This window comes from Phaenicophaeus curvirostris, chromosome 3, assembly GCF_032191515.1.
Source record: "Phaenicophaeus curvirostris isolate KB17595 chromosome 3, BPBGC_Pcur_1.0, whole genome shotgun sequence".
Classification (NCBI taxonomy): domain Eukaryota; kingdom Metazoa; phylum Chordata; class Aves; order Cuculiformes; family Cuculidae; genus Phaenicophaeus; species Phaenicophaeus curvirostris.
In genome coordinates this window covers 16,608,645-16,632,760 of record NC_091394.1, presented here as the reverse complement: position 1 = coordinate 16,632,760, position 24,116 = coordinate 16,608,645, and the positions used below count along the sequence as shown (strand labels likewise).

General features: G+C 36.1%; 1 protein-coding gene across 1 annotated transcript in view; it reads left to right on the top strand.

Annotated features, from left to right (window-relative positions):
* ABCA13 (ATP binding cassette subfamily A member 13) overlaps positions 1-24,116 on the top strand; it is a 189,767-nt gene that overhangs the window by 145,220 nt on the left and 20,431 nt on the right. Inside the window, exons 49-53 of the mRNA XM_069853450.1 lie at positions 201-431; positions 2,638-2,747; positions 12,215-12,365; positions 21,233-21,367; positions 23,794-23,897. Coding sequence (XP_069709551.1) covers positions 201-431; positions 2,638-2,747; positions 12,215-12,365; positions 21,233-21,367; positions 23,794-23,897 — 731 coding nt within the window. The remainder of the gene's footprint in view (positions 1-200; positions 432-2,637; positions 2,748-12,214; positions 12,366-21,232; positions 21,368-23,793; positions 23,898-24,116) is intronic.

Below are 24,116 nucleotides of genomic sequence, written 5' to 3'. Positions count from 1 at the left end.
CTTATTTTTAGAGAAGGAAAATGATAGATTTCCTTGAACATCTGAAGATGTATACTTCTGATAACATGGTCTACCTGAATTAGTGGAAACTGCAGAAAAAAATACAAGTAGTTTCTCTTTCCATTGGATTCTGCTGAGATCTGATCACCAAGTTTAAGTGATTGCAAGTAAGGATTAAACCAAAAATACCCAGAGTACAGCAATGCCCAATTTGCAAAATATCATTTGTTACCATCTTCTGTTTTAGGGTAATTAACAGCACGGTTAGCCCTTCAGAAGATGTTGATGTAGAAATGGAGCGACAACGACTGTTTGGTGGAAGAACTAATAATGATGTCCTCCTCTTGTACAACCTCAGGAAGTGCTATGGAAGTTTCAGTAAGAAGAATACAGCTGTGGAAAGCATAAGCTTGGGAATACCAAGGGGTGAGGTAAATAGGTCTTTTTTTCCCTTTCAGAAAATACACAATTCTTAACAATTGTTCAGGCATACTCAGAATGTCTATGATCAAATCATAGGATAGGATCATAGAATGGTTTGCATTGAAAGGGACCTTAAAGATCATCTAGGTCCACCCTCTGTGCCATGCACAGGGACACCTTACACTAGATCATGGTGCTCAAAGCCTCATCCAGCCTGGAGTCGAACTTCTCTCCGGGGTGGGTCTTCCAATTCTTCTCTGGGCAACCTATTCCAGTAAAAAACGTCTTCCTAATACCTAAACTAAATCTACCCTCCTTCAGCCTAAAACCCTTAGCCCTCATCCTACCACTACACTTCCCAGCTTTCCTATAGACCCCTTTAAGTACTGGAAGGCTGCTATGAGGTCTCGCTGGAGCCTTCTCTTCTTTAGGCTAAACAAGCCAAACTTGGGAGTTATATTTCCCTTTTCCAGTCAGTGGGAACTTCAATGGACTGCCACAACTTTTCAAATATAATGGATAGCAGCTTAGCAACTTCATCTGCCAGTTCCTTCAGGGCCTGCAGATACATCTCATCCGGGCCCATGGACACGTGCGTCTTCAGGTTCCTTAGGTGGTCCAGTACTTGAAAGGGGCCTACAGGAGAGGGACTATTCGTAAAGGCTTATGGTGATAGGATGAGCGGGGATGGGTATAAACTGGAGAGGGGCAGATTTAAGCTTGATATAAGGAGGAATTTCTTCACCATGAGAGTGACGAGGCACTGGCACAGGTTGCCCAGGGAAGCTGTGGATGCCCCATTCCTGGAGATGTTCAAGGCCAGGTTGGGCAGCCTGATCTGGCGGGGATGTCCCTGCCCATGGCAGGGGTGTTGGAACTAGATGATCTTTAAGGTCCCTTCCAACACTAGCTATTCTATGACTCTATGATTCTCTTACAGTGGGTGGTTCTTCATTCTCCCAGTCCCTGACTGTATCTGTAGATTGTAGCAAGATCTGTAGATAACAGCAGAACAACTTCAATTGTAGTATTTTCTGAAAATCAATAACTGGACAAAAGCAGAAGCTCTGGTGTTGTATAAGAAACAACTCTTCATTTATTTTTTTCGGTTAAAAAATCATCAAAGCCTTATTTCTTTCTTCTTGTTTATCTGTACCAAGTTACTGTTTTATAGACCAACATAAACAAAAGTAGGTAGCATAGAAATTCAATGACAGAAGAGAAAGCAAAGAATACTAAGGTCGGTTATAAACTGTGGATGGAATCCTGAATTTGTTACTGAGTCAGACTTGTAGTTCCTGTGCTGAAATCATCACAGTATATTTTAATATAGTATATAACATATTATTTTAAAAAATTGGAATTTAGTGCTCAACAGGGTAATTTTTAAGATTTCAGAACAGCTGCCTTTATTTTCTTTCTTTTTCCCAATGATTTTCATGCTTTTGGGAGTTGCAGATATTAATTTCAAAATTACTGATTAGGAAAATACTTTTCCTGATTCCTAACAGCAAAAAGAAATTGGAAGATATGAGAAACTAGTGCATGGCAGCACAGGTACAGTGACATCCTGCCAGTTATAAATCAGTTGCTAGATAACTGAGGTAATGAGGAGGATGTTATTGCTGACTGAAGCCTGTTTACCAACTAGAAAGTTCGTGAAACCAGTATTTTAAAAATTATGAAGTGCTCTGTGTAGACTTATTATGAATCCTGTCCTAGCTTAAGCATATATTCATTGCAGCTCGGAGTCTGAAATAACTGTTGAGAGTCAGGATGTGTCTTGGTTATTCAATGTTCAATTACTTGTACAGGGTGAAGCAGCTCATGAGAAGTTGAGAAATATTGACTCTATAGACTGGTAGTTAGGGCTTTCTAACAGGGTTTAAGATCCTTAGGTTCAAATCTAACATTTACTAATAATATAGGTAACGCAGTTATTAGGCAGGATTTTAACTGGAGGGATAGGATCCTGAATAAATCACTTTTAGGTATTAGGTGATAATGAAAATATTTTATGAAAACTAATTTTCTGTGGGAAAGGGGATTCATACATACAGAATATTCATGTATAGTATCTTACAAACATAGAACAGGAAATACGAATATGGGAGAAACTGCTGAAGAATTAATATTACTTTTTTTTGCAGATTGATTGCTTTTCTTTTCTCTCTCTCTCTTTTTTTTTTTTTTTTTTTTTTTAATCTCTGTTAGTGTTTTGGACTCCTGGGAGCAAATGGAGCTGGGAAAAGCACAACATTTAAGATGCTGACTGGAGATGTCAGCCCATCTGCAGGACGTGCTGTTATCAGGACTCCTACAGGGTAAATAAGAGGGTCTGATCAGAATAACGGTAATTGATAATGCCAATGATCAAAGACTCAGCATGTCTTGAGTCCTTTATACTGTACTCTAAGGACCTATTTTGTTCCCTTTTAAATGTATATTGCTTTATTGCTGTTAAGACACAGCAGGAAAGCACTTTAGCATTATTTAATTCCATCTGACAGCTTTGTTAATTGAGAATAAACTCATCTGGTCACAAAAGAGCAGGCTCTAGGAAGCCTTAATATACAGCCTTTTAAAATTGTAAGAATTATGAATGTATGTCCAGATGCATGACACACATCCCCTATAGCAGTGCTACACTGAAAGTTTTCAGGCTTTGGCTGATGATCAGTAGTTCAATTAGATAATTCTAAAATGTTTTCTGACTCTTGTGTCCTACAGAGTCATTAATTTATTATTTGATTAATATCCTATGTAATTAGAATAGGAGGTAGTGTTGCTTATATCGAGGTTAACTTTGATCGAGTGATAAGTGAATAACGGACTTATTTAGTTAGATGTAACCAACATTTACCATTTTTTTCCAGCAAAATTAGAGAGGAAGTAAAGTTATTTTTCAGTCAGGCAAAAGTAAAATATCTCTGTGTATATATAAGTGTATCCTGGACTACTTAACAATTTTAAAAATTCTGTTTTCCTAAATGATGACTGTTTCAAAATGTGTTTTGGAGAAGGACAGGTGGAGGGTTTAATTCAGAATATTTTAACGGAAGCATTTTGGAATTACCAAAATGACACGTTGCATATCTTTGTTTTAGAAATTAAATGCTTCCACAGGTAAGTATTTCCTCACTTCTTTACAAAGATAATGATCAGCAGGCTTAACTTTAAAATGTAAGTAGTTTCATTCACTGCAAAATTCAGTTTTCTGGAAAGTTTACACTTCTTTTGAAATTAACACAATCACTGTTACCAAACATAATTTTACTTAAGTGTATTTTGTTTGATTTTTTCATTATCTTTCACAACAACTTTTTTTTTTTTAGGAGACTCTGTTTAAAAATAATTTGGTAACAAGGAACTCCTAAAATGACTATGAAATAATTGTTAATCATGAAGAAAGAATGACTAAAAAGAGTTTGAAAAGTTTCTCCTTAAGATAATAAGAAGTGATATGAGTGAGGTTTTGCAAGAGTTATGGAGACTTTTAGATGGTTGCTTTCATTTACAATTTTCCAGAACACAAAAATTTTCAGACATGAAGCAAGAACAATAATAATAAAAATAAGTGATTTACAATCAGGTAAAAAGTAATTTTTGGTGTTCTTTGAAAGTGGTGGAATGCTTTGTATCACGATATCATGAAAGTCAAAAGTTTAACATGATTCTGGAAGGATTCGAGTTTTACTGAAATAAACAAATCTGTAATAACTGTTGATAATACATCCCCCTCAAGGCAGTATTTATGCTCCTAGGTTTTGTTTAGGTTTTCAGAGATATTTTTTATAGATTTTAATGCCTTGCCTTTGATCCAACCTATGCATTCGCGGACAGCATGTGGCTTTCCCTTTGCAATTTGGTACAAGATCTATATTTGGGCAAAAGATTTGATATAGTGTGACTACTCCAAAATTTTAATAACCACTTGAAAGCAATTATAAAGTTATAAGAATATGCGTACATTTAATCATCACATGTATTAGCATTTATGCTATATTTATTGTCTGCATCAGTTATTAATTACTAAAGACTGCTTGTCAAAAAAGCTCAAAATATTTGCCTGTGGCTAAACAGATAAATATTCTTCTGAGGTGAACTTTAGTATAATACTGGCATTTAACAATAGGTTAAACGTCCTCCCTGCACATTGTGTGTACTGCTTTCCCCCCTTGTGTTTTATAAATCCAATATGAAAGCGTACTTTAAGATGCAATGTTATTTACCATATACTACAAAATAGGTAATGACATGTTTAGGAGGCTTGAGAGGAAGCCTTTCACATTTGCAATTATTTGTCCAAAATATCGTTTACAACATTAATTATCATCTGTATTATGGTAGTGTCAATCCAGGTTATGGATTTTTATGGGTTCGATCAAAGTGGCTGATGTGAATTTAAAACCCATATCATCAAGATTTCAGAGCGTATCACTAAGTTGAGAAGGCAAACTCAAGCAAGAGCTGCAGTTGCCCAGGAGCTAAACTTGGGGAAGCAAAAAACTCTAAGCCTGAGAGATTTGTGCCATTCCTGACTTTGCACCTTGCTTCATGTTTTGGTTATTGCAGTTAAGAGGATCATGGTGTACTGGGTTGCTATATTACTGAAAACCATTAGGAGGCAAATTTATTGAATGTTGCATAGGTAGTAGTATAACCAGAACAGGTGTGGTGAACCCTTTCTCAACAGTTGAAGAATGGCTAAAGTTACCTAACCCAGGGACTTACAGGTGGGTTGCTTTGTATTTACATAGAAGATTAATGGAGGAAGGGGGATATCATAGTAAGAAGTTGTCTCTTTCTTACACTAGTAATGTAGTCAAAAACCTATTATTCCTGGCACAGAGAACAAAAGAAGAGTCAGCTGAGGAAAACAGTTACTGGTCACAGTTGCAGACTATTTGCTGGTCAGCAGATCTAGTCTTCTTTATATAAGATCTATGTCATGAAGCAGCTTCCACAGAGACATTAGCTTTGATAGCAATTCCTGATGAATAATTTGGGCAGCAGCTTAGACATAGATCCTGTCTCTGTTGGCTTTGACTGGAAAGAACACAACTTCTTTCCTCTGTGACTCTGAAAGGACAGGATATTATAATCTAATGGATATTTCATGATGCATTCTTCATGATCAAATAATCAAATGAGCATGCAAAATTATCATTGCAAATATTGGAGAACCTAAACTGATGTAACTCCATACAGAAAGTCCTTCATTTGTAACAGTTCCTGTTTCTTTAAATAACCACGCTTGGGAGTTCTTGCGTTTTTGTGGATTTTTTTTTGTGATTTTTTATTTGTTGGTGTTTTTTCCCCCCAAGCCCCACCACAAGAACACCAAACAAAAACAAATGTACATTTTCCTGGTTGCTATTGTAATTGTTCACTGAAAACAACTTGAATTTTACAGGACACCTTTTGCACTCTTGGATAGCACAGGGGACGAGAAATAAGTTGTTTCAAAAGTGCATGTTGAATTGCAAAGTAGAATTTTGGGAAGTTTAACCTAAAACATCTTGTAGATGCATAAGGTTATATAGAAAGGGCCTCACACATTGATAATAATCTTGTATTCAGGGAACTGCTCTTAGATTCTCAAAGAAAATAAGAAAGATGTAATTCTCAGCAGTAGCTGCATTTTTAACAGGGCAGAACAGCAGTCTAACGACATCCTCAAGTACTTCTACAAGATTTGTTGGTCTCTAGGTTGTTTTTTAAATGTTTCATACAGCAAGTAAGGAGCTTATTCCTAAGAATCTGAGAGAAAACTTTGTTTAGACAACAAAAACTTAGAAAAATGCATAACAGCAAGATGTTATGTAAAAGTTTTCAATATCACTGAAATTCATAAGATGAGGTGTTATTAAATACTAGAGCCAACTTCTACAAACAAGTTTTCTCTGCATTCTTCTTGATGGGGACCTTCTTGATGGGGGCATTCTTTTAGGGAAGGAAGCCCCCTGATCTGTTTTTATTAAGCAATTATCTTTCTGATACACTACAAATTAAATAGATATTTTAAATACACTGTGTACCTAAACTTTGTATGTTACCATTTACATGGCAAATGTATGGTTATAGTACATAAGCCAACCAGTCTACCAAAACCCTCTTTTTTAAAAATTTTCACATCCTTCAGCAGAAAATGTTTTTAGGCATCTTCTAACCTTTGCAATCCCATTCTGGTTGTAACTGTGATGTGATAATGACAGTCTAGTAAGAGAAATAATAGGAATGTGTCACTAACCACTACCAATTTTGTGATGATAATAGCAAAATGCCACTCACAGAGTAGTTTGACTTTTTTATTATTTAGTATACTTTATTAAGATTTTCATTACCAGTGACATATCTGTCCAAATGAAACATAAAAAATAATTATCATACAGAGAGTTTTTCTCCATATTACGGATTTTGCAACCACAATATTAAAGAATGTCAAAGGAAGAAGCAGCATGGAAACAGTTACTTTGGAAGATGTGGAAATAAAATAGTGATACTGAAGTGTAAGCTGTCCCTGTCGTAAAGGGCAGAAATATTAAAAGCTAAAAGAACCATGACTAGAAAGGAGAGTTTTTAATAAGATTTTCTTACCTGTATTTATAAAGTATGGTGCTATATGACATTAGGAGACTTTGGGTACAAATGGACTCAAATTAGCTTATGCTTATATCTACTGCCATAGGTAGATTGCCACCAATGCATGAGCTATCTAAATGTAAGCTACTGTATAAAACTGTAAACATTTTTTTAGTTACATTTTCTGCCGAATAGCTTGAAGAAGTAAGACCTGTATGAAGTGTGTACTTTCTTCCCCTTTTGATACTTCAGTCTTAGCCTTTTTTAGTGACTGTGTCATAAAGCCTCCTTCAGTGGAGAAGGGCTAAAGACAGCTTGGAAGGGAAAGTGTCAAAATCCTTTTAAGTGTCACGTCAAGATTGGCGTAAAGTAACAAATAATGTTACTCATGTTTTGTTTTCCTTTTTGGCTCTCACTAATTTGCAGTCTTTGTCATGGTACTTTGCTGAATAGAATTAGCTTTAAGTTCGTACTCAGGAGTATCCCTTGTAGTGGGGTACAAGGAGGAAGACATAGATTTTTAAGCTTTTTAAGATTTTTAAGCTATTTCTTAAGCTTGTTCTTAAGTTGCCCCATTGAGGCCTGAAGCATTTGACTGTCTTCCTCATGTAATTAGTTTATCTCCCATGAATTTCCATCTTTCTTCTGCACAGAGAGATCCTCCGTGACAGGAACTCCTCATCCTATTTGAATTAAAAATCAGTCATCTCAGCTGCTGGATTACAAAGGCATAGGAGCAAAGCACAGCTTTCTAAAGAGGGGAAAGTAAAATATTTCTTTATAGCTAGAACTTGGACTCTTTTGGTAGTCATGATATTCAACTTGATAAATAATTAAAACTGTAATTCAAATAGCTTTACTTGAAAGGCAGAATAAATTTGCATAAATATAATGACTGAGATAGCTGTTGTTACACTGTATATCAGTATAATTAGTTTAATTATAACTAAGCTATAGTTACATTAATTATATTTTAACCTTGATTTTTTATAATGTTAGTTGAGCATTAGTATGCACGGAATTGAATATGCAGTTAAGACTACAATGGAATGTCTAACTAATTTTGCAATTTGTAAATTTATATTTCATTTTGACTAATTAATAGAATTTATTAATAGAATTTATCTCTCTACAGAAGCCATTGTAAGTACTATATATGCCAACGCCTTTATTTTAACTGCCCTCAAAAACTGCAGAAAAAGCGTACAAAAGTGCAACAAAGCGCAGTCAGGTCAATAGTTAAACAATTTTTCCAAAAAGAACCATAAGGCTGATATTGAGGTACTAAGTTGTGTCTGAAATTTGAAACTAAGGCGTACATTTGAATGTCAGCCCTCAGCTACCTATAAGCTCTGTTGCCACTAACCACTGTAATACAAAAGAAACAAACCTAGTCTCTGCAAAAGCCATCCCAGCCACCTGGAAACTACAGATCCAGTTTAGGGAGGAGAGGGTTTATCCAAGATCAATCTTACTTGTTTTAGTGTTTTAATTTCTTTCCAGTGCCAGAAAAGGCTTCTGACTGGAGTATCCTATGCCACCTAAATGCATCCTTCAGGTCTGGAATCAGATTCCAGGGTTTTTTTTCAATGCACAAAAGAAACAGAATGACATGAAAGGCCTTAAAGTGATCAGTGGAGGAAAACTTCAAATAAAAAAAAAAATTCATTCAGAGTTTAACTTCTTATCCCCAGTAACTTGTAAGTTTCTTTCATCAGCAGTAAAAAACTCTTAAGAAGAGCATACCAAACTTATGGAAGCCTCCTTGAGTCCTATTTGGGTTTTTTTTCAGGATGATTTGCACTAAAGTATCACAATTCTCACTGTATAAATGGAGAACGAAGCACTTGGAAAGGGATGAAATACAACATCTTCCATACTTCCGTTACTAAAAAAATGCTATTTTTCATGAGGATTCCATATGTTCTGTTTACCTTTTCTGAGAGTGTACTAGAAATGTAATTTTACAAATTTAAGTTTTGTTTAACATGTAAAGTATTCTGGACATGTTCTGTTAGTTTCATATGTTGCAGCTGTTCCACTTTAATGGGAAAAAAAATAGTAAGTGGAAGTATTGACTGAGCATAACAATATAGTCTAAAACTGAAGTCTTAAACAGGAAGGAGAAAACTCTTGTTCCAAGTAAGTTTTATGATGTCTTAACTTGATCAGGATATGTAACCAAAGTCACTGACAGAATTTAAAGATACCAATTGCTCAGTGATTCTATAAAGGTACAGAAAGTACTGCATCAGTGTAAAAGTCTGATTTCTTGTCTATGGTTTTTAGATATTACACTGGAATTTATAGTGTTTACTATACTGAAGGAGAAAAAGGCTGAGAGGTTGGAGTATGCACTTAGATGTTCTTTCTCTCTTTATTTATAAAATAAGCTGACTTTTTTCTTCCTACATGTGCTGTTGTTTGTACAAATGGCCTAATGGGCAATGCTAGCATGCTGATAATAAAAGGGCAGGAAACCAATGCCTGTTTTTCTCTAGCTGGAGACAAAAATATCAGCATTTTGCTGCATGCTGACCTATATTTCAGAAAATATTAAAAATATACATTTCTAATTTAACGCTGATAACATCATATGTGAATTTAATAAAAAAAAAAGAAAGGAATTTACAATATATCTTTTACTGAAAAGGTTTTTTGATATCATGCCATCACTGCGTGAAACATTTATTTCAGCTACGACTCATGAAAATTAAATCTGAGAGGTTAACTGAATTTCAAGGAAAATCAATTTGCAGACACGAAATCAGTTTTCTGTTGTAAGATTATATAAAATAATTAAGAATTATGCTGTGCTTTTCTCTCATTTATTCTTTCGGTATTCAGAAAAATCTTATGACCTGGCTAAACAAAACTGCAGGACAATCTCCAGCTTTTCAATTCGGAAATCTACTCAGTGATATTGCTGAGGGAAAAGTAGATGTTGTAGATGCATAAAATAAAATAAAAATCTCAGTAAAAGACCAGAATCCTCATACGGCTTTTCTTTTTTTCCCTTCTTTTGGATCATATTGTTTTCTGCTTTGACAGATACAGAGATGGGAAAAAAAATAGATTTGTGAGTTCTTCAGTGAATACATTACAATCTCTTTATTAAAAGAACTCATTAAGTATTCAAGGTCAGCACTAATGGATAAAATTTCAAGATAAAAACCAAACTGAATAAAAGTATTAAATATTCTATTCCCACTGTACTTTTCCTTTATGAAAGCCAAAGGTCAGTTCGTGAGATATTGTTCATCTAGGACTGTGGGTTTCACAGGAGACACAACACTCAAATCACATCTGTACAACTAGCCCTGGAGACACTGAAGTGTTTTTATTTCCTGATGCAAACTGAGTAACTACTGTCTAATATAGTTCTAGCAAAAGAACATTAGATGCCTCTTGTTTTTTGCAGCCGTGCATGTTTATTTTTTGTTCTTCATTATGTGGACCCACTCACAGAATTACTAGGTTGGAAAAGACCTCTGGGATTATCAAGCCAAACCATTCAAGACTAGATATAGCTATCCAGCTATGGGGTCCAGGCCGAGTAAATGTCCCTGAGTGTGATTTGTTCTCTTGTGACTGAACTTGACATATTACCAAAAGTCCAGTCTCTTTTTTCCCCATAGAGACCAGCTGCACCAAAAGAAAACCTTGTTAGTGTGCCTGAATCTTCCTAGTAAAAAAAACCTCAGACACATCTGTCTGTGTTCAGCAGCAACTAGAGATCACTTCACTGTGGACAGTGTTTCACTGTGTTTGTTAGATAAGGAAACCACTGCATCTGACTGGTTATGCAAAAAGCTTAACATTAATCAATCCAGATCTTCTGGTAAAGATGGCCTTAAAAATAATTTAATTTGATTTAGGTATGGCTGGAAACTGATCTGGTAGAAGTTCTGTATATAACTCATTTAAAATAACCTATAAGTGGGTATAAATTAATGAAGAAATACACTTCTGGTATCATCTTCCCCTTAGAAGTCCTTTTCTTTTTTGCTAAATCTTTATCTAGAGAGATGTCTACAGGCAGTTAACTTCCTTGACACCATCCAAGCCTACAAAGGTACTAACATTTTCTATCTTTGCCATTAAGAGCAAAGGACCATTCTATTTAGTCCCTAGCAAGTTTCATCATAATTATGATAATTTATCTTCTGATAGCATTAAAATATGTTTTAAGGCTGTGATTCATTATTTAAAATGCAATTTTGTGTTTCCTTTTCCTCCCCAGACTCCTGAATCTTGTTAACAGGGGATACATATTTATATTTTCACTAGTGATGGTATTTGTAGATCCTGCATTTAACACATTTACTTTGAGTCTAAGTGATTAATCAGAAATTTAGATCTCTTAACCAGAAATGTAGGAAATCACTAAATGGAAAATCATTCTGTGAACCTTTTAAAAACTTTTTTCTTTCAAAGCTCTGATTTTTTTATTGTTAAGTATCTTAATTTTGACAGGTCTTTTCTGTACATGTAAATCAGTATCATTTAATGTTGAATTAGATGTTGGAATAAATAGGATAGATTTAGTGTCATTATGGGTAATGAGACACCCTTGCAATCAAGCTTACTTCTTCGCAAAGAATGTAATTTCAAGTAATGCTGTACATCTACAAAGTGATGGCCAGAGTCTCTTAAATCAAGGTCGCTTTATATTATTTTTTTCTTCTATTGTCTTTTAACCTACTAGGCTTTAATATTCTGTGTTTTGTTTTACTCTTACTGTTTAGAGAAAACGTGTATGTGTATGTGTGTGCACAGATGCACAAAGAATACATGGCAGTACTTTTTTTCTCTCACTCTGTCCCTTTATTACTAAATGTGATGCGTGCAGCATGGTTTTGAAATGTCTCCTAGAGCAGGGTCTACCAAAAAGACAAGGGAGGTAAACTTGATAAGAATTAATTCTCATAGATCTGCACTTCTCCTGTGTTGATATGCTCACCTTAATACACAGATTGTTAGAATAGTGATACCTGGGTGACAATACTAATCTGAAAGGGGAATGAAAGCATGTATTCTGTGTGGTTGGTACCATGGTAAGTGACCATAATGAAGACATTCAAACTCAGCTACCCATGGAGTTGAGGGTAAGTGTGTTTGTCTTGGAGACCGTACCCGAACAGTGAAGCCCAGGGCTTTGATATTCTTAAATAACATTCAAATCTTTTGCTTTTTCTTTAAACAGGTCTGAAATGGATATACTGTCTGCTAGCTCTGAAGGCATTCTCATTGGCTATTGTCCACAGCAAGATGCCCTGGATGAACTTTTAACGGGTTGGGAACACCTTTATTATTACTGCACACTGCGTGGAATTCCAAAACAGGATATCCATAGGGTAAGTATTCAGAAGAGACTTGCAGAGGAGGATGGAGACAGGTTGGGCTGTGGAGTTTATAAAATGATTGTAGGTTTTGACATGAGAGAATATGTAATATTTCATCTGAACAGCTTTAGTAATAAGGCTTTTCATTACATATTTAAAAAAATATGGATTTTTTTCTGTCTGTTATGCCAGTTCAAAACACAATTAACATCACTGTGAATAGTAAAAGAACAGTAATCAAAATGAAATTTCAGACAAAAAACCTCTAGGGGAAATGAGATTTATCAGTGGTTCAACACCTTCATTATCACACTTAGAAAACCAGGGGGGGACTTTGCATGTCCTGAGTCATGCACCTCTGAAAAACTATTTTCTTCAGAGACAGGATTAAAGCCTAAAGGAGTTAAAAATTGTTGATTGATTACATAAATAATCCAAACATCTGGGTGCTGAGATGACAGATGTCAGTACCCTACTAGTAAATGACTTAACCTTCACAACCTCATCTCAGCCACCACAGATGGTGGCTGCATTCAGTGCACCTACTAGGGAACAATCCCTAGAATATTCCAGCTGCCATACCAGGCCTGGAGTTGTCCAAAGAGAGAGGGCAAACTCACATCAGAAAATGCTTTCAGAGCTTGCTAACATAGATGATGACAATATCTGGGAATGCCACTGAGATGTTTTGAATTTACAGACACAAATGTACCTGTGCCGAGCAGCAAACAGTGCTTTTATTGTCTAATGAGACGCTCAGTCAGCCAATACCAGAACTTAAGTACCAAATGGATAGAGTGCAAAATGTGAGGATTTTCTCTGTTTCTGCAGATGGAAGTTTTTGATCTGACACAGGCTTTAACAGCTCAGTCTCTTGTGCTTAATTACATCTCTATTAACATAAGAAAACTGTAGTGCAATATGAAATCAGTGTCATTCCTGCTGTGTAGATTGGTCCCATTTAGTTGCTATGGCTGTAGCGTTGTCCTTGCCACCTCCAAAATGCTGCTTGTTCTCCTTTTCTTTTTCCAGAAGTAAAACTGCATGTAAGTGAAATACCTTTTTCTCTATCTATCCAGCATTTTCCTGGCTATCACCACAGAGTCCACTAAGTGGTTTATAGTCAGTTCCTTGTCTGTATGTGAGAGGGCTGCCTTCTGGTTCTTTGCAGCTATTTTTCCCAGTAGCTAGGTACTATTCCAGAAAAAGATATGATTCCTGCAATGTGACATTGAATATTCAGAGGAAACTGCCATTGTGCTCAAATAATAGCATAAGGACAGGCAATAGTTTATTCTTTTTCTGTCTTAAGTTAATTGTTTGTGTGTTTCTGGAAGAGAGGCTGAGGGAAATAAAAGATTCTTACAAATCTTTGCCCCTTCTCTTTGGCAATATCCTGCCTGACTGGACTGACTGTACATTTCTTGCAGGTTGTTTACTAATCATCATACAGTCTTTTGCTTAGCTGTTTGCTCTCCATAACTGATTGGTATTAGTATTTTCTTCTGAGTATTAGCAGAGCACTGAGAACTTGAATATGTTTCCCTTGATCTAAAGGAAATATATTAAGGGATAATTGTTATTGCACTAAAACCCTCGACTATAATTACCTGTTTTCTCCATGAACTGACAGCTCCTTTCTAACAGCTGGCCTAAAAGCCTATCATAGCTAGCATCTCTTATCTTGGCACTTTAATAGAAACGAAGGTGGCAACACATTCTGGCATCTCCTCTAATGCTTTGCAGATATTGAAAAGGATGCTGTTAAATGTCCTTACATCTTACCTATGTTATTGAATACTTATCATCCTAAATGTATTTTAAAACAGGAATTATTTTGATTATTTAATTGTGCAACAGTGTACTCTTAAAATGCTCTAAACATGGCTTTTAAGCTTTTCTGTCATATCATTTCTATAAGGAAAGACAATATATTCTTGTAAGGCTTATGTCCAAATCATAGAATCATAGAATGGCTTGAATCATAGATCGTCCAGTTCCACCCCCACTGCCATGGACAGGGACACTTTCCACTAGGTTGGGATGTTCAAAGCCTCATCCAGACTGGTCTTGAACACTTTCATGGATGGGGCATCCATAACTTCCCTGGGCAACCTGTTCCAGTGACTCATATCATGGTACACCACGTACTACAAATGAAGCAGTTTTTATGACACTCTAAGAAAAATAGAAATCTCATAAATACTGGAATGATTAAAGTACATAATTTTAATTAAATTTCACGATACTTTCTCAACTCATATGCCTTAGGTCATATACATACAGTGTTACTTTCAGCAAGCACACTCCAATACACAGAGTATATATACTCCCCACATGTGAATAGGCTGAGCACGTAAATCCGGATGGGTGGTGATTCTCTGAGAGAGAAATGGAGTAGGAATGAACAAATGATGTAAGCTAACAAGGACTTCCCCATAGTTAAACTAATTGCTGCAGTCTCCTTGGAAAAGTTGCTGTTGTAACTGACTTGTTTTGCCAAAAGAGGTGTCTTTGAGTGAAAGCTGATTAGGGCTCTTGGTGCTGTGCTACCTTTCTGACTCCTGGAGTAGAAGACTCTAAGCTATGGTTCTATTTTAGTACTCACAGAAAAACTGTTCAGGTGTACCGGCAGACACCTTCTTCTTGTAATACCTCACCTGCAGACAACTGAAGACAGTAGCTTTGAAAAGTGTGAACTGATCCATGCATTACAATAGCCTGTTAATGCTTTAATCTTCACTCTGTACAAGCCCTGTCAACACCAGTAGTAGAGGAGAAAGTGCCTGTGTGTGCACATGAATCCTGCTTGATTTATGACTCCTTTGGATCATTTAGTCTCCCAGCAATTTCTTTGGAGTATAAGAAGCATAATCAGAATCTGTATGGAAGCTTCATTTGAAGAGAGATCTGAGGTGTGCTTAAGTACCTGGATTTCATAAGTTAACTACCCCATGTGGTACTGAGTTTATCTCAGGTGCCTGGGAAGTCTTTCAGATTGCTGTGAGCAAGACAATGCCAAGAGATTTCTATGCTGTATCTGCAGAGTGTTTCTCTACATGTTCATATGTAAGTGAACACTACTGCAAATGCTGCCTCCTGTCTGTATTTGGTGAAGAGCCACAACAGTAAACTGACTCCCTATACTTTCTCTGTAGAAAATGTGAGAACAGTGCTCTCTCTAAAATATCTGGCATTTGTAAAACCCGTTTTAAATGCAGAAGGCTTTACGGATAATTTGAATACCTGTGAGCTTCCACTTTATATTCAGATCCAGATATTTCCTGGACAGTTAGTACATAGCTACTCCAATCACAGAATCACACAGAATCACAGAATCACTAGGTTGGAAAAGACCTCCGGGATCATTGAGTCCAACCATTCCTATCAACCACTAAACCATGCCCCTCAGAACCTCATCCACCCATCTTTTAAACACCTCCGGGGAAGGTGACTCAACCACCTCCGGGGAAGGTGACTCAACCACCTCCCTGGGCAGCCTGTTCCAGTGCCCAATGACCCTTTCTGTGAGAAGTTTTTTTTTTTCTGATGTCCAGCTTGAACCTCCCCTGGCAGAGCTTGAGGCCATTCCCTCTTGTCCTGTCCCCTGTCACTTGGGAGAAGAGGCCAGCTCCCTCCTCTCTACAACCTCCTTTCAGGTAGTTGTAGAGAGCAATAAGGTCTCCCCTCAGCCTTCTCTTCTCAAGGCTTGTCAATGGCTGTTCTCAAAACCAGTTGAGGAGTCGTTCCTCTGAAGTTAATCTTCTGATTATCCTGGACCTTAGATTATCTAGGTGTAGGCTTAGACTATTCTTTATAGGTAGCTTTCTCTGCCTTAGTTTCACATTTGTGATATAGAGAATGCTCTCCTTTACAGTTGTCCTAATTTTTTGTCTGTGTGGATTGCAGAGCAGACTTTTTGCCATATGCTTGCGATCAAGACATCAAAGAGCTCCTGCAATAATATTTAGCTACTCTGGTTTATCTTCATCAAAAACTGAAATGCAGCTCTCGGAGGAAAACAAATGTTTTTGTCAGCAGGCCCTTCCAACTGTATGGCATTGCTGTCAAGGGTTTAACAGCTGCTCTGTTTCAACTCAGAAGTGGTTGGTGCCTGGAGAAAGTGTGCATTTTAGTTGCCTATAGAGAAAATAAGGCCTAGGAATGCTTTGGAATAGCATCTGTGTTATTTTCTCATTCCCTCCTGCTTGCGGTACTGCACTTCAAGCCTGCCTTTGAGTGTTTACCAGTGAGTGTTTATGCTAATGTGTACACTCCCATATATGGTTTTGATGTGGAAAGCAACACACATTCACCTTGGTTTTTAACACCTGTAGCAGGCAGGCAGGTGACTTACAGGATGTGCTGCTGCTAAAGGAATCTGTTGAAGCACTTAGTTCAAGGATCAAGTCCTTTGCTAGACAGATTTATCAGCAGCAGGAGTTAAGTGCCTGACATAAAGTTGAGTGCACTTAATGTTCCAAAACAGTAATTAACTGAATGGGAAAGGAGGAGAAAAACGGGTCATTTGCTATCAATGTTAAGCTTCATGTAACTCAAAGCTTTACTTTACTTCCCAAATACGCTCTGAAACTTTCTTTTTGCTTGAAAAATAGAAAAATCAGAGTAGAGCTTTTGGGCTATTTATACAGATACTAGTTTAACGTAGTGTTTTTCATTCTTATTTTTATTTCTTTAATACATTAAGTTTCAATATTTCACATTTTTCCAAAAGACAGCGTACAGCTTATCAAAAAATATGAAAAACTAACACCCTAGTAAATCATATGGCTCATCCACATTACATCTTGTGTTGCAAATCTCAAAACCAGCTTCACCAGGACTTCAGAAGCAACTGCTTGGAAATTCAGTATGTTTCCTGTTTACGTTCACTCTCCAGGAAGACTTTTGCACTGATACTGGAATCTCATTTACTTCCTCACATGTTATGTTTTATATATACTGAAAATAGAAGTTTGTAAAGTCATTTAGTCTTTGCATGCTTGCTTTTCTTGGACCCCAAGCAGAACTTGTGTATACAGTTTTGTAATATTCTGAGATAAAGTACTATTTTCCCCTAGAACTTTGACCATGAACATATGCTTTCCTAACATAAAATATCTAACAGTTTGGAGTTTACTCTGAAGCAGAATGAACACCTTTTGGTGTGGAATTGATGACATTACGATGTTCAAACTACACTACATTCACCTACTAGAACCTGACACTTTGAACAACTATTTTGGTAGTGTTTTGTTATTTTTCAGATGATTTCAGAATTCATCCCATGTTTCTTATCATTTGTGTTAGATATGCTACACAATTTCAGTATTATGCCAGGTTTGCTATATGAGGGTTTGTTCAAAATAAAATAGAAAGGAGTTTTACGTTGTATTTATTTTGTTAGAAATGATGCAAAATCAATACACTAATACGTGAAGACTTTCAAGCCAGAATAGATACACTCTCAGATTTTTAGTTTACTAATAGATTGAGACTTTGCTGACTCTATTTTTTTTGGAAGATTTGCATGACAACTCTCAGTACCATTTAAATTTTTACTTGAATCTTAATGGTAAATTTCAGGGAGAGTGGAAAGTCATTAGCATTAGTAGTTACATAGTTATCATCATTTACTGCTTTTCAGTAAGGTAGATGTGCCTTTTGGTTCCCCGATAGATAGAGTACACCGTGCCTACTTTAACCTTTACTCCTGCAAATACTAACATCTGTGCAAAAATTCAAACTACCTTACTGCCTCTGCTGGAATGGATGTAGTCTCTAGGAAATGCACAATTTGGAGTATTTGGTTTCAATTTTACAGACTGAAGAGTTCATTTCAATGCCTCTTTCAATGCCTGTTTCAATGCCTATTTCAAAGCTAGGGGAACTATTCCAAATTAATTTGGAAAAAAGAACTTTTGCTGAGGATGTTATAATTGGTGAGGGAAAAGTAAATAATTTATGGAATATTGGAAAACAAGTACATTGTTAACCATAGATCTAAAATCTATTATAATCTGGATTTGTAGGGGCTATGGGTGAGGTGGTTGGGAATGGGGAGGAAAGAGTTTAAATACATTACTTCACCCATAACTAGATATAAAACATCTTTATGGTTCCAGCGCACTCACAATGTATATATTTGCATGTAACTCACTGTCTTTTAATTTGGCCTCAACGTTATTAACTTGCTAAATAAATTGATATATCTCCTCACTTTTCACTGTTGAAAGTAATTGAAGCCAGAAATAGAACACCAAATTGAATACGATGAGGAGGGAGGGAATATGCTGGTGTATATATCTTGCATTCACTAAAGGAAGGAAACCATTAGAATTGTAAATCTCTTGCATAATTGTGTGTATTGGTTTGAAGGTTTGTCAAATGTTCAGTTCTGAAGTAGTTTAAGAGGGATTTTCATTTTTGCTTTATAGTATACTGTATTACTAACCACAAGATACCACTGGTAGTACAGAAGAATGAAGTTATAATGGAGATGTGCAGGCTTCTGCACGATATACATAATACATAATATTTCATTCAGATGACATTTTTGTTGCTGTTTGGTCATATTGATGAAGCTTAGACTATTATTACTGGAAATCTTATGACATGCATTAAAGAAAAGAGAAAAAGTTTGGGGCCATCTCTTGAAAGATAAATGAGCTCTATGTTCATATATTTGCTAGAAACATGCTCTGCAATGCTCCTTTGAAATGTAAGGGTTGAGGAGGATCACAGGAATAGGAGATTGTTTTAGGTGCAGTGGGAAATCATTAGGAGTAACAAAGCTGGTAATTCTTCTGTCTTTATCTTGCTAATGCGACTTAGCATAAAAAATCTGTTCTAATTGGTATGTTTGGCACCAAAGAAGTATATCTAGATAACAAGTCAGATTGTGGTATGCACTGCAATGACCTGCAAGGTTTATCTTGGGAGCTCTACACATTTTTAAGAAGCAGCAAAGTGGGTACTATAAAATGATTCCACCCCTCTCTTTTTACCTTAAGTAAACTTTGTCTTGCACAATTGCCATAGTGGAGGATATGCCAGGATTTCTCTCCTTGTACAAAACAAGAGACGTCATAGACATGAGTATCTGTGCACTGAATTCCTGAGTAAAGTCCAGTCAGTTTAGTAGACTGGATAGCCTATCATACACTTTAGAGGAGTTCACTTAACAGGTTATTTCAGTGTATAATGAGACCAATGTCTGGAATTAAAAAAAAACAAAACCAAAACAAAGCAAACAAAAAAAAAACACAACAAAAATCATACAAAAACCTCAAACCCCAAACAAACCGAAAAGCTCAGCTATTATATCTTGGGATATAGCTTAGACATTTGACCACTTCTAAACCCACAGAATTTTTGAATTTGCAACACTTCTACTGTTTAATGGTTGTTGGTTATGTTATTTTTTTAAAAAAAACTGCATTTAACATAGTCAGAACACTATTTATGAAATGCAGCTTTTGCCTGAGAATGGGCATTGTTGTCAGATTATACATTAAGGTACATGGAACTCAAGTGACTTTTTAATACCAGTGCTAGAATCCACAGTTGAATACTGCAAATTCACACCACTGCAGTATTGGTCCCACTCACAGAGAACTTCCTTTTGGAGATGTCTCTTATTTTTAAACATAACACTGAAAAATCTTGCTAAAAGGGTCAAAAATATTTTGATCATTTCCTATGCAACTCTCATATAAAATATGATTATGCTTATGACAAAATCCAAAATCCATAGCAAATATTTAATTAACAATATATTTTTTGTATTGGATTTTCTGAATTAATTGCAGAGTGCCTATCTGGTTTAGTTCAGTCCTCCCTTGCCTTTTTGCTGAAGGTAGTGCAGGGGGAGCAAGAAGGATGCACCATACTGCTAGAGATGATCTGACAGCTGATCTCAGGCAATAGAGCACCATGCCACTACTTGTTTTATAAGAATCTCCCAGCTGTGGTACATCCAGATTGAAGACATACTGGCTCTATTACAAATTATATCAGCTTTCGATGATACAGCCACCCAACAGCATGTCACTAAATACCTGCTGCTTTACAGGGTACATCTGAAAGTAGCGAGTAGAAAAGTCACTGCTATGTCCTTCATGATTTTGCATGAGGTCTCCCTGGATGGTCCAGCAGTGATATTTGATGCAGGTGGAGCAAGGTTCATGGTACATTTAAAATTCTCTAGCACCGGTATTTGAGGGAGCCTTGTACATTTGGACTATGTGTGACAGGTAAAGAAGAAACACCCCAGATGACAGCATGAACATTTCCCCGGCTGTGCTTGTGTGCCTGCCCAGCTTATTCACATCACACATACTTATTTAAGCAATTACAACCAAAATAGCTGGGGTCAACTTGCCCCTCTCAGTTATTAGAAAGGTATATTAATTTAACTTTAAGTTACCTTTTTTTTTTCTAAGAAACTCTTAGTCTTCAGCCTGTGACTTGCTTTTCAGCCATTTTTTTCTTTTATCTTATTTAGGCTTTTGTTTTCTGAATATTTAGTCACTAATATATTTGATCAAATATATACCAGAGAATGAGGTGAACTAAGGAACATTTTAGATCACTAACCCATCAACACAAAATGAATGCAAATGACTGTTACATATAATTTTAAAACTAGATTTTCTATATAAGAAAATGCTTATACTTTGTGGAGAACTAAAGGGTCCTGGAGCAGCTTTTTGTATGTGTCTAGGATTCAAAAATAAAAATATGCAGCAAGTGGATGTAAATAAGGAAACAACATGTACGTTAGCTTGATATGCATGAATGGAGTGTTCTTTCAATCTGAGCACAAACACTGCCTAATTTGGCTCATCTTTGCTGGCCTTCAAATTTCTAAATCATAGGTTGCAGAGGATCTTGTTAACCGGTTACATCTCAGTGCCCACGCTGACCAGCTGGTGAGAACATACAGCGCTGGCACAAAGAGGAAGCTCTCTACTGCTGTGGCTTTGGTCGGTAAACCCCAAATACTTTTACTGGTGAGTAAGGGTAATACTGTGCCTGTGATAAATAGGTTACATTGAATTTTGCTGTCTTTTTTGTTGCTCTAAAGAAAATCAGGTAGTTTCCTGGTCAGTCAAGGAGTAATTGATACATGGATGTACGACTATCCTCTTTGTTCTGCTGTATGAACACTTTTGATTTATTTTATTCTCTAGTGTTCACAAAATTAGAAAATGCAAGTCTTTTTTCTTCCCCCTCCTCCCCCCTTTGGGTAGTTAAGTGAACAGCAAAAAAAAAAAAAAAGGCCCTAAACACACACAAATGCCATTGTAGCATAGATGTGTGATTTTTTTTAGGATTTCCTTATATAGTAGAAGAAAAGAAAAATTAATATAAAATATATTAATGCTTTATGTATTTTCTGTTCTGTGTATAACATGAAAAATAGGTATATGAAAAATTCTACTGGCTTCCTTAAGAAGAAGATTCTTATTTTAATGAGAAATTTGGAGCTGTTGTTTCTAGTTATTGACCCATCTTTTTCAGGATATTTATATTCATTGCTACATCAGGCTCCATAAATCTGGCTAGTTGTTATATTTTTCTAGTGGATTCACAAATCACACAATTAAACTACAACTCCTCAATGGTATTAATTTGAATTATTTATCACATGTTGTTTTGGTGCTTTCGTCCTACTACTCATTTAGGCTTGAATCTGTCCTTTCCAGTTTAGACAATGTCTTTTGTATTGAAGATCAGGGAATTACAAAGCTATAGGAACTACATCATTATGACACCCTACTCTCTTTCTTATGCTTGTCCATTGTTTCACTAGGGATAAAAATCCCTTTTTTAAGCCATGGCTGGGAATAGCTAAAGCAGTTCAATAGTGCAAGAAATCTGTCAGAACTGTCAGAAGGAAGGATTAGACTTCCCAGAGTTGGGTGGGGAGAAACCATATCTTCCAGTGCTAGATCGTAGGCTAAGTAGAACCAGATAAAACTGATGTTCTCACAGGGTTCATGATGAGACATATTTTGCTGCTTCTAACTTCCTATCATTTCCTTTCTCCTGAGCTGAATTATTTTATTTATGTTTTGTGCTTAAACTGACCCTGGCTCAGTTAGTAAAAGGAGGAGATAATCTTAATTCGGTGTTATTTCCTGATCTTAGAAAATGCTCCAACAGTTTTTTAATGTCTTTATGACAGCATGCCACTGCAAGTATCCATTTCAACCTACTTCTTGCTGCAAGGCACAGACTATTGCATATGTAATGACAAGAGGAAAGAAAAAGATCTAAACATGTCAAATGCATTAAAACATTTGGCTGGCTTTGGAAAGCTAGCAGATTTTAATGGAGTTGGTAGTTGAAAGGGTGCTTTTTTTTTTTTCTGAAAAGAAAAACCCCAATGTAAACCAGTTAATCTGCTTCTAGGTAGCATCCTGGATCATAGCTATTAAGTTAAGTTGGGTTGCTTTATTTTTATTACCTTTTATGTCTTCTTTGTTAACTATCCATAGATTATAGTGGACTGCGTTGTTTAATTTTTCTCCTCTACCATTGATAGCTAAACACCAAAATCAGCATTGAACTTGATGTTTTGTTTGCTTTTTTTCTTGAGAGTTTTGTTTCTAGTATTCAGCTGGGATTTCTTGCTGCAAATATGTTGGCCAAGGTTACATACCATGCTAATAGGTGCTGACACCCCCAATGAAATCCATAGTATAAAAAGAAATTGGAAGAGTTTCCTTCTCCCTAGTTTCGTAGGTGTAGAGACTGGCTTTTCACAATCAGATGTCATTCTTTCTGCTTCTACAAGTAAAAGAAATGAAAATTTGATTTTGTGAGGAGAGTAGGATTAGCTAGGAAGGGGAATTGTAGCTTTTGTAGCTGCACTTCTTTCTCCATGAAAGCCATCTGAATGGGAAGTAGATTTTCCAAATAGTTTGCATTGGGTAGCACTGAATGGGTTGTTATTTCATCCTATGGATTCTCTCCACCATGGGTGAGACTTCCTTTTGAAGGGACTCTGGGAGTAACTGCTGGAGGGTATTGGATCCAAAAATACTATTCAGATCTGGCTATGGGGATAACAGTGCAAGCAGTTGGGAGTTACAAGACCTTTCCTTCACTCGTTTGTGTATATGTGTGTATGTATATAATTAAACATATATATGTATCTTTATAAATTATATTTAACACATTATTATATAATAAATAAACATATTATTATATATCTAAATTTCCTTAACAAAAAATGCCTTCTATAAATTTAGAATTGAAACAATGTGTTAAAATGAAAACCTTATTAGGGTGTCTTTTAACTGACTTTCTGCAAATGTAGCTTTTTAAGAGAAAAATGTATTATTTTATTGTGAGTTTTGTTAATTCTTCATGTGGGCTGGAGCTGTGAATTGCTTTTCCCATGCTGCTGTCAAGTTAATTTCTCCTGTAGGATGAGCCCAGCTCTGGGATGGATCCTTGTTCTAAACGCTACCTTTGGAAAACCATCCTGAAGGAAGTTCAGGATGGCTGTGCAGCTGTGCTGACATCCCACAGGTAAAACTCTTTTCCCAGCAGAGAGCATATTCCTATTCTTCCTCTCTACTTAATGTCAACGTCATATTCTGAAGGCATATTCACCCTTATGTGAAATGCACAATATGTCTTGGTGTATTATGGCAATTCTTTCCTGCTTGTGAAAACTGAAATTGTGTAAATCCTAAATATTTTCTGTATTTAATTCTCAAAGATTAAAATGAGTTTCAAAAGGGCTGC